An 11,913-nucleotide genomic window follows, 5' to 3' on the forward strand; every position below is an offset into this window, starting at 1 on the left:
GCTCATTTTATATATCAAAAGATCAAATGGCTTTGACAGGCTACAATTCGTTTTATTCAGCTGAAGCAAGCACACACATTCTCTTCAGGAAATGTACCTTTTCTAATTTATTTTTAGTTACCTTCGAAGTGATTACATTGCAGGCTGACTAGCATCTATTGAGTTGCAATGTCCCATACATTGGATGCCCAAATAAACTATAAGTATCACCAAAACAAGTTGAAGCCACTTAATCCAAAAGAAAGGCTACATCTAATCCTTTTTTCTAAAATTACTGTTCACGATTCACAAATTCTTATTTTGATTCACTGCATTTGAACCAAATCCCAACTAATACAATGGTGAAATATGTTGTTCGTTTCGTAAAAAATAATAATTTAAAATGAATAATCTGAGCCGTTCAAAAAAGTAAATCAACTTTGTATGGCCTTATTCGCAAGTGTTTTGGACATGACGAAAACATGAATACAAGCTAACAATAGCTTAACAGTTAACTAAAGGGCTCAAGATATGTTTTGAATTGGCCACAAAGTTATTAGTCTGTTCTCTATTTAAGTGATAATGCCCAAGAAGTCTGCACGGGTGTTGTTAACCTTGAGAAAAAGTAAACCGTGCCAATATATCCTCCAAACACCGGCTTCGAGGGCATTATCACTTTTATACAACATGTTACCAACATATGACAATAATCATTGACATATTTCCATTAAAAAACATTTTATGAATTCATTCATACTATTTCATCCTTCCACAAGATATAGTCCCAACACAAATCTAAGGTTGCTAACCAAGCAGGCTGGTCATTCATTCGATCGGTTCGGTTGCCAGAGACGCGACCCAGTCATTCAGTCTTTTTGTTCTGCATCTATGGATGAGACCCAATCGTTCTAAACAAACGAACGATTGCAATGTTCTTATCCCTTGCTTGCAAGCTAGCCAACTACAGCTAATTTACAGTCACATAAAAAAGTGCAGCCAGAATAACAGCAAAGTAGTTGCATTTGTTTAAGCTGTTTTCTAGTGACATTTATTTGGATACATCCATAACAATGAGCTAATAAGGCGCAATTTCGGTTGGCATAGAAAATGTGCTCACTCGTCAGAACTGTTGTTCAGAGGAGCTAGCCAACAACTCAGCTAACACAATCCCTTCAAATTGAAAAGACTACAAACTAGTTGCACTTAGTTTAGTTTGACCTTTTTTCAATTTACATTTCTTTGTATATACCCATAAAAATTATGCCAGCTGATTCATGATTTCGACTGGCTGAGAAAAGCTGCCTGCCGGTCTCCTCACGTTCATTACTATGGAACAGCTGGAGATCAAATTTGAATATTGAAACAATGTTGCAAATGTCAGAGACAGACAACAAGGTTTATACCAATCTCTGCTGTTGAAAACGAAATGTTAGTCTAAAAGAATTAAGAGATAATGTCTAGATGCTTTTTACAGTGGAGATCGAGTTGATTAATTGCTCGGCTGGGCTGACGAGACAGCAGGTTGCCCAGTCAGATGGAACCGAGTAAATACGCATTTTAACGTCATAGATTTAGCCGGTGGTAACTTATGTAATAGACACCGGCTGGAATGCGATTTTAACCAATCAGCATTAGACCCACCCATTGTATAACATATTTTATAGGCGAGGCCTACCTGCTGCTGCAATGTTCGACTGTCTCGCTCTCCTTGAGCAACAGCCCACTCTTTTCTCACAAATGCAGGTGATGCGTGTAAACACAGCTGTGCAAAAGTGTCATTCCGATCCTGGCTGATATGTGGATTTTAATTTGATTGATAAAATATTTAAAAACGGTCTCTAAACAAATTACATTAACAGAAAATTACTTTTTCCACACGTTTTCAGATTTTATCATTTTCCAAAACCTTTCCAGGCCTGGAAAACACCATTCAAAAAATTCCATGTCTTTTCCAGGATTTTCATGACCATACGAACCCTGAGTATGTATGTACCTGGCGAGCTCGAGGAAGACCAGGTACTCTCGGAGGGACATGGGCATGTTGCTGGAACCGCTGTCCATGGGGGCTTTCTTCAGGTCCACCAGCAGAGCACCTCTCTCCTGACCAAACACCTGCATCTCTACTGAGGCTGAGCCCACCACGCGGCGAAACTCATCCTGGGCCTCCGCACTCCAGCCTTTAGTCTGGGAGAGAAGAGAGGAAAAGGAGGGGGATGCAGGTAAAGAAAACAAATCTAAATTCATCCTTGTCACTTATACAAAAGCCCTTCACTTGAAGAAAAAGATAGATGGCGACATACACAAATGTTATGTCAGAATATGGACAATATGCAAATGTATGCCCCTTACAAGGTCTGCAGGCACGATGTCCTTGAGGGAACACTTGATAGCCTGAGGGAGCCAGCGGCTCATTTCTGATTGGCCGGCCACGTCCACTCTTCTCAGACGCTCATTCATGTCCCTGATGAACAGGTCTGGACCCGCCTCCTCACTGGGAATGGGGAAGTAGAGATGTAAGAGAAAGACAGACCTGGGTGACTGAAAAAACAAATCAATGTTCTGTCCCTTTTTATGCCTACTAGGTTTTTCACGTGTGTGCGTGTGCATCTGTACCTCTGCAGGGCTATTCCCTTGCAGAAACCATAGTCTTGGAAGTAGACTCTGACACGGTGAAGTTCAGGAACAGGACAGCTGCGGACCGGGTCCAGGTGACCTCTCTGGAACAGTTCTGTCAGGGTGGCCCGACACCACATCCCCTCCTTCCACTTCACAAACACTGTGGAGCCTGACGGAGACACTCACGCGCAATAGTCAGAGTGGCAACATCGCACTGCTTTCATTTCACAAACACCATAAAGCCTAGAGAGGGACATACCCACAGTAATGTATCACACACACACACAGTGATCTCACCAGTCTCCAGTATGTCGCTGGCTGTGAACAGTCCTCTCTCTCCAGAGCAGAGGGAGTTGATCTTCTTGGACAGCAGAATACAGGCCCTCTGCTCTGCCACGTGGCGGATGTAGAAGTGGTTAGGGTTCACCACATGGGTCACCATCACCCACTCCTGGAACACTGAACACACTCACAGGTTATATGCGTCTCTATTCATCAAGTTATAGATTATGTGACCATAACGGTTGTGCATGTTATGTGAAATGTGTGTCTGTCTCTCTTCTACCTTTCCCCTGACTGACAGGTGGGAGGTCCTCCTGGCTCTTCTTGCTGCTCCTCTGGGCTCTCTGTCTCTCACTGAACTGCTGCAGCTCAGACAGGTGAGCTGGGACAACTACAAGCAGAAACCAAGAAACACCATTATTATCCTATGGGTAATGGGGATGCAGTTTACCTCAGCAGACATGCACTAACGTGCTCTCTAAATGTTGCTGTGACATTGTCACTAACCTCCAACTGAGAACCCTGCTGCAGTGGTTTTGGATGAGGCTGTGGTGACTTGATGGCAGGATTTCAAACTGTCCTTCCCTTCTCCTCCTTGTTCATTCTCCTCTATAATCTCCTCTATGATGACGTTGGGTCCGGAGTCTGAGACAGGGCTGGAGCTGGGTAAGGGCCGAGGGCCAGGGATGGGAGAGGGGCCCCAGGTATGCCTAGTCATCCTCAGGCTTTCCTGCTCCTGGTGAGGTGGAACATGCTCTCTGGTGCTGGACGGGGGAGGCCTCATCATCGTTTGGCTCACCTGCTGCTGCTGCTGGGGGCGGCTGGGCTCTCTGGTGCTAAGGGAGTGTGGGAGCAGGGGGGCCTTCCTATTGGGCCCAGCCTGCTCCTGGGGCCTCTCTCTGTCTCTGTGGATCAGCTCATCTGTCAGACTGAGGGGGGAGTTCAAAAGTCAGTTAAACCATTTAACAAAGATATATTTTCTATGTATCTGTAGTCAATTACAGTACGTACATCTTGGCGTTCCCAATGTTGATCTTCAGACACGCCTTCAAACTCCTGCCCAGCGCATCCTGCTGTGCTATGCAGCTAACACACACACATACATGCACGCCATGGTTCAGATGTGAGTTCAAACTACAGTAGCAGAACTCAGGTCAGGCCACACAGCTACAGGGTTTTAAATTGTAATTCAGGTCAACTTTATTGACTCACCTCAGTCCAGAGCCCAGAGACAGACACTTCAGGTCAAACGACTGTACATCCACAGAAGCCTGCAGGGTCTCCAACAACTGTTCAACACACAAACACACCTCGTATTCCTTGAAGTGCCACTCTACAACCAGAAGGTGCAGTTTAGTGTGTGTGTGTGTGTGTGTATGTACCTGCTCCAGGTCACAGTAGCTCTCCAGGGAGGGGTGCTGTCCGACCTGCTTGGCTTTCTGCATGGCTGTGTCCAGGGCCCTCATCCTCTCCTCCACCCGACCCAGTTCCCTCCTGCTTGACGGGAAGTGCTGCTCCATGTTGGTCAGCTCAGCCACCAGTGCCCCCTTCCTGACAATGTAGGAATTACACCTCACCCCATGAAACATAATGAAAAATAATTGGGTCCACTTACTGTATATCGTCCATTTGATCAGCCCTGATAAAAAGCATTACAGCCAAGCGCAATACACACAATAAGTAGCAGAAGCTACAAATACATAACACACTAGCCCATTAGTGAGAAGAAGGTATGAGATGGTTGTAGAGTGGTGTACCTTCTATTGAGGATGGTGAAGGCCCTGTCCATAGCCTCATCTATCTCCATCAGCAGTCTGGCCTTCTCTCTCTTCACCTGCACCATCAAGCCTTTCACCAGAGTCTGCAGAACAAAGCACACGGCAGGTATGCTACAGGTAACATCTTGCTTTCATGCAGGGCTGATTTCCCTGACACAGATTTAGCCTAGTCCCGGACTACAAAGCATACACAATGTATATTCTCCATTTAATGTGCTTTTTTTTAGTCCATGACGAGGCTTAATCTGTCTGGGAAACCAGGCCATAGTATTATTGGATCATGGAAGGACAGGAGATCTGGGACAGTACTTTAGTCGCTCACCTGATGGATGTTGTCCAGATTGGCCATGTTCTCAGAGGCCTGAGACAGAGCCTCTTCTACTGCTTTCAGTGCTTTCTCTACATCTGGACCCTAGAACAGAATACATATATTGCCTACAATATAGAAACAACAGAAATTCTTCCATTTCTGCAGCATTCTTTAAATAATACCCTGCATCTCTGTTTGGCTGACCGACTCCAGGAGCTTGGATATTACTGATCAGACAGGCCAAGCACACTTATATTAACGTTAAACCATACCTGTTTTGTGTCCTCCTCGAGAGGTGAAGACGAGGATTTGACTCTGTGATGCCTCGGTCTGTCTCTACCAGAGTTTTAATAAACAAAAATAAAGGTTGTCTACAGAATAAGAACGATTACATAAAGTGCATTTGGAAAGTATTCAGGTCCCTTGACCTTTTCCACATTTTGTTACGTTAGAGCCTTATTCTAAAATGGATTAAATAGTTTTTTCTCTCATTAATCTACACACAAAACCTCTTAAGCAAAAACAGGTTTTACGAAATATTTGCTAATTTATTCAAATTTAAAAACAGAAATACCTTATTTATATAAGTATTCAGACCCTTTGCTATGAGACTCGAAATTGAGCTCAGGTGCATCCTGTTTCCATTGATCATCCTTGAGATGTTTCTACAACTTGATTGGAGTACACCTGTGGTAAATTAAATTAATTGGACAAATTGGAAAGACACACACCTGTCTATATAAGGTCCCACAGTTGACAGTGCAAAACCAAGCCAAAGGTACTTCAACAAAGTACTGAGTAAAGGGTCGGAATACTCATGTAAATGTGATATCAGTTTTTGATTTTGAATTAGCAAAATTTTCAAAAAACTGTTTTTGCTTCATCATTATGGAGTATTGTGTATAGATTGATGAGGGGGGAAAAAAAAACAATTTAATCCATTTTAGAATAAGGCTGTAACGTAATTTTTTGGGGAAAAAGTCAGGGGTATGAATACTTTACGAAGGCACTATGTAAATAAAGATGTTTATTATTTTTTTATACATTTAAAAAAATGTAATTGTGGGGTATTGTGCGTAGCATGAGGAAAAAAATATATTTTCTCAATTTTAGAATAAGTCTAATGTAACAAAATATGGAAAAGGTGTAGGGGTCTGAATACTTTCCAAATGTATTATATTTCTAGTTTGAAGTTTTTGTTCATCATGGAGATATTAGAATAGGGGGAAATAATATTGAAATGTTTTCTATTTATAATTATGCTCTTAATATGTGTGTAAGGTCAACTGGACAGCAATTCAGTTTCTGCATTGTAAACTGCCAAAGTGAATCATAGTGGCTGGCATGTGTGTATTTATAAGTATGTGAAATAAACTGTTATATACCTTTTCATTTTGTTCATTTTGGCTGTGTAGATGAGGCCAATGATTCTGCTGTCCACCTGCAGTCCCTCCACCCCTCCTTCAGGAAGAGTGGACTCAACCTGCAGGAACACCCACTGCATTTCATACAACTACACTACTTATTCACACTGCAGCCAATTAGCCTGCTGGTAAGTAGTATGAACTGGCACAAAAGTATGTGGACACCCCTTCACATTAGTGGATTCGGCTGTATCAGCCACGCCCATTGCTGACAGTAGGGCTGGGCGATATGGCCAAAATCTCATATCTCGATATAGGTAATTTCATATCCCGATAACGATACATATAGCACATTTTCTGTAAATTCAATAAATAACTTTATATAAAACGACCACATGTAAAAGGCCTATTTCTCTTTGAATTATACTCAACAAATAAAAAGGTACTTACTCATTTGATTATTTCTCCTTTTATTTAGAACCTTTGTGCAAATTTTCAATTAAGCATGTAACAAAACAAAATTTTAATGTATAAAATCTAAAAAAGGTAAATAGAAAACATTTCAACTATAGTTGCAAACAAAATAAATATAGGCCTAAAATATATATATTTTGGAGGGCTTGCCTGTTTTGCATGTTATTTTGGCATTAATACGTGTCACATATCAATTTGCATTTGGTACCTTGGGTCGAGAGTTAGCACCAACTCACGAAACCCCCGTTTCTCAACCGTGTAAATTGGGGCCATGTCTTTGCAGATGTAAATTGTAACAGCAGCTGTTATCTCCTTCCATCTTCGTGATTCTTTGCCATAAATGGTGTGCTGCGGGCAAAAGCCTCTCGCAATGAGTTTGGGGGGGGGTTGTTTTTGAGCACACGACTGTACTTTTTTGGGTCTCATCTGTAGACTCTCTCCGTACAGTTTCACATGATTCTTGCGTAGGTGGTAAAATAGGTTAGTGGTGTTTGATTCTGTTGTCAGGAACGGCCTGCAGCATATTTTGCAGAGGACAGTTTTCTGGTCTGTGCCAGACTTTTCATACCCAAACCATGTCCATGCGAACAAAGTAGCCGCTCTTTTAGGTACGAGCTCTGTGTCTCCATGCTACGTTCACTCTCCTCCATGTTTGTTTGCGTTCACATGTGGAAAGAAATTTGCAACACAAAGCGTCATCCAATTGACAAAAAATATTGCCGTAAAGAGTGATTTGCAACACAACAAAATAAATAGAGCATAATATGAAACAATAGACGTTTTTCTATTGTCACACAATATATATATAGTCATATTGCCCAGCCCTAGCTGACAGGTACAGTGGGGCAAAAAAGTATTTAGTAAGCCACCAATTGTGCAAGATCTCCCACTTAAAAAGATGAGAGGCCTGTCATTTTCATCATAGGTACACTTCAACTATGACAGACAAAATGAGGGGGAAAAAAATCCAGAAAATCACATTGTAGGAATTTTAATTGATTTATTTGCAAATTATGGTAGAAAATAAGTATTTGGTCAATAACAAAAGTTTATCTCAATACTTTATTATATACCCTTTGTTGGCAGTGACAGAGGTCAAATGTTTTCTGTAAGTCTTCCCAAGGTTTTCACACACTGTTGCTGGTATTTTGGCCCATTCCTCCATGCAGATCTCCTCTAGAGCAGTGATGTTTTGTGACTGTTGCTGGGCAACACGGACTTTCAACTCCCTCCAAAGATTTTCTATGGGGTTGAGATCTGGAGACTGGCTAGGCCACTCCAAGACCTTGAAATGCTTCTTACGAAGCCACTCCTTCGTTGCCCGGGCGGTGTGTTTGGGATCACTGTCATGCTGAAAGACCCAGCCACGTTTTATCTTCAATGCCCTTGCTGATGGAAGGGGGGTTTTCACTCAAAATCTCACAATACAAGTCCCCATTCATTCTTTCCTTTACACGGATCAGTCGTCCTGGTCCCTTTGCAGAAAAACAGCCCCAAAGCATGATGTTTCCACCCCCATGCTTCACAGCAGGTATGGTGTTCTTTGGATGCAACTCAGCATTCGTTGTCCTCCAAACATGACAAGTTGAGTTTTTACCAAAAAAAGTTATATTTTGGTTTCATCTGACCATAAGACATTCTCCCAATCTTCTTCTGGGTCATCCAACTGCTCTCTAGCAAACTTCAGACGGGCCTGGACATGTACTGGTTTAAGCAGGGGGACACGTCTGGCACTGCAGGATTTGAGTCCCTGGCGGCGTAGTGTGTTACTGACGGTATGCTTTGTTACTTTGGTCCCAGCTCTCTGCAGGTCATTCACTAGGTCCCCCCATGTGGTTCTTGTGATCATTTTGACCCCACGGGGTGAGATGTTCCGTGGAGCCCCAGATCGAGGGAGATTATCAGTGGTCTTGTATGTCTTCCATTTCCTAATAATTGCTCCCACAGTTGATTTCTTCAAACCAAGCTGCTTACCTATTGCAGATTCAGTCTTCGCAGCCTGGTGCAGGTCTACAATTTTGTTTCTGGTGTCCTTTGACAGCTCTTTGGTCTTGGCCGTAGTGGAGTTTGGAGTGTGACTGTTTGAGGTTGTGGACAGGTTGTCTTTTATACTGATAAGTTCAAACAGGTGCCATTAATACAGGTAACAAGTGGAGGATAGAGGAACCTCTTAAAGAAGAAGTTACAGGTCTGTGAGAGCCAGAAATCTTGCTTGTTTGTAGGTGACCAAATACTTATTTTCCACCATAAAAATAAATTCATAAAAAATCCTACAATGTGATTTTCTGGATTTTTTCCCCTAATTGTCTGTCATAGTTGAAGTGTACCTATGATGAAAATTACAGGCCTCTCATCTTTAAGTGGGAGAACTTGCACAATTGGTGGCTGACTAAATACTTTTTTGCCCCGCTGTATATAAAAACAAGCACAGCCATGCAATCTCCATAGACAAATATTTGCAGTAGAATGGCCTTACTGAGGAGCTCAGTAACTTTCAACGTGTCACCGTTATAAGATTATACTTCTCCAAAAAGTAAGTTTGTCAAACTTCTGCACTGCTAGAGCTGCCCAGGTCAATTGTAAGTGCTGTTATTGTGAAGTGGAAACGTCTAGGAGCGACAACGGCTCAGCCGTGAAGTGGTAGGCCACACAAGCTTACAGATTGGGGCCACCGAGTGCTGAAGCGCGTAAAAATTCTCTCTCCTTGGTTGCAACACAATTCCAAACTGCCTTTGGAAGCAACGTCAGCACAAGAACTGTTCATCACCAACAAACTAACATGGTCCAAGCACACGAAGACAGTCGTGAAGAGAGTACGACAAAACCTATTCCCCCCCCCTGATCCTCAAAAGGTTTTACAGCTGCACCATCGAGAGCATCCTGACGGGTTGCATCACTGCCTGGTATGGCAACTGCTCGGCATCTGACAGCAAAGCACTACAGAGGGTAGTGCGTATGGCCCAGTAAATTACCAGGGCCAAGCTTCTTGCCATCCAGGACCTCTATACCAGGCGGTGTCAGAGGAATGCCCTAAAAATGGTCAAATACTCCAGCCCTAGTCATAGACTGTTCTCTCTGCTACCTCATGGCAAGCGGTACCAGAGCACCAAGTCTAGGTCCAAGAGGCTTCTAAACAGCTTCTACCCCAAAGCCATAAGACTCATGAAAGTCTAATCAAATGGCTTCCCAGACTATTTGTCCCCCCCCCCCCCACTCCTACACTGCTGCTACTCTGTTATCTATGTAGTCACTTTAATAACTCTACCTACATGTACATATTACCTCAATTACCTCAACACCGGTACCCCCTGTATATAGCCCCGCTATTGTTATTTTACTGCTGCTCTTTAAATATTTGTTATTCTTATCTCTTACTTTTAAAAAAAAGGTATTTTCTTAAAACTGCATAGCTGGTTAAGGGCTTGTAAAGTAAGCATTTCCCTGTAATGTCTACTACACCTGTTGTGTTCAGCGCATGTGACAAATATAATTGGATTTGATTTATATTACTGTAAATGTGAAAATGTTGAAAATATAGGGACTATACATATACAGGGAAGTGTATACATTCAGCATTGCATTTACAGCCTTACCCCTTTTGAAATATGTATGTGACCATCAGTTTCATGTAGTGTTTGTTGTATAGCTGACATCAGGTGCTAGTACTGTACCTTGCATTCAGGGCACAGAATGACATTGTTAAACTCCAGCGAGCGCAGACAGGTAGTGCAGAAGATGTGGGAACATAGGAGGACATTGGGAAGGTTGCCAACGATTTCGTCCTCTGAAAAGATTAATGGCATTAAGATGTATTTTACAACGTTTTGTGCATTTTTAGATTGGGGGAAGGAGGTGGCTAAACCTGCAACAATTTCTTTCCTATGCCATAAGAGTTAACGTTAACGGAAGATACTTCCTCTCTGGCCATAATGGTCCAGTCCAGATGTATTGGCACTGTGGCAGTCTATAGGCAGAATGAGATGATGTGACCGGACCAAACTCTTGATAAGCTTCTTCAAGTCAACAAAATGTATTATTAACTACGATATAACGTTACTGTATAAACACAGTTCGCCTGTTTACTGAAGAAAATGGACGGTATAACTTTTGGTAGCCACAACGTGGCCCGAAGCTAGCTAACAGGTGTGCAATTTGACAGGTAACGTTAGCTCGATATAGCTAAAACCTTAAACAACATGAATGACAATATGTGGACTGGCAAATTATAATTATTACAAAGAATTTACCTGGTAAAGTGTAAGCAATACCGCATATGTTACAAACCACAGAGTTCGGGTTGTCGGCTCGAGGCGTTCTGTCCGACATTTTTGAACGGACGACTACGGTTTCACATGTTCTTTCTGAGTCCTCTGCCTCCAATTATGTCACGTGCGCATAAAGGCACGCAAAGAGCAGATGGAAAGGCCCAACCGTGCACACGACAGGATGGATGGAAAAGGCTGCGGAGAAAAGGCAACTTCTTTCTCCATAATTCCCACTTGAGGGCGCCATATCATACTTTAGCAATCCCTGGCCTTCCGGAACCGCCTGCACCCGGCAGTGATGTAGTCTGTGAGTATTGTGGTCAAGACAGGTAGGCTAAAGAACACGTTGACCATTGTGCACTCAAGTGCATGATGATAACAATGAATTTTAAACATAATAAAGAAAGTAGGCATTTTCCACCGTTTTTTCACCTTCTTGCCATTAAATGGGTTTAAGGAGGAAATCGAAACCTTTACAGCTGAATGGACAATGTTATATTTACGAACGGGTCCAAGGGGGATATGAGTGTACAGCCGGCTGCATAGATTAACTTTTGACGGTAAAATGAAACTACTTAATACCGGCCTTTCGGGTAGCAATGGTAAACCCTCTATTTAAAATGAGTAATAATATTTAAATTGGTTGTATGAATGTGTTAATTATGTACATGTTATTGCCTACAGGTGAAACAAGTGCTTTGGGGCAGACAGTGAGAAAGAACAGTTTAAAATTAGTTTTACATGTAAGTTGACCTAATTGATTTAATGTCTATATATTTAAATCTCATAATTGTGACCGACTGTTTGATTCCCACAGTATACATTCATTAATGTGCAGCAATGAG

The 11,913-nt window shown here is 42.2% G+C and overlaps 1 protein-coding gene across 1 annotated transcript in view; it reads right to left on the bottom strand.

Annotated features, from left to right (window-relative positions):
* Positions 1-11,252, bottom strand: part of rnf17 (ring finger protein 17) — a 29,484-nt gene extending 18,232 nt beyond the window's left edge. Inside the window, 15 exon segments of the mRNA XM_046363573.1 lie at positions 1,973-2,163; positions 2,329-2,470; positions 2,593-2,764; positions 2,893-3,054; positions 3,161-3,268; positions 3,385-3,806; positions 3,889-3,963; positions 4,090-4,166; positions 4,260-4,428; positions 4,635-4,738; positions 4,978-5,067; positions 5,238-5,301; positions 6,351-6,448; positions 10,475-10,587; positions 11,051-11,252. Coding sequence (XP_046219529.1) covers positions 1,973-2,163; positions 2,329-2,470; positions 2,593-2,764; positions 2,893-3,054; positions 3,161-3,268; positions 3,385-3,806; positions 3,889-3,963; positions 4,090-4,166; positions 4,260-4,428; positions 4,635-4,738; positions 4,978-5,067; positions 5,238-5,301; positions 6,351-6,448; positions 10,475-10,587; positions 11,051-11,129 — 2,066 coding nt within the window. The 5' untranslated portion in view covers positions 11,130-11,252.
* Positions 11,253-11,913: the final 661 nt, after the last annotated feature.

This window comes from Oncorhynchus gorbuscha, linkage group LG09, assembly GCF_021184085.1.
Source record: "Oncorhynchus gorbuscha isolate QuinsamMale2020 ecotype Even-year linkage group LG09, OgorEven_v1.0, whole genome shotgun sequence".
Taxonomy (NCBI): domain Eukaryota; kingdom Metazoa; phylum Chordata; class Actinopteri; order Salmoniformes; family Salmonidae; genus Oncorhynchus; species Oncorhynchus gorbuscha.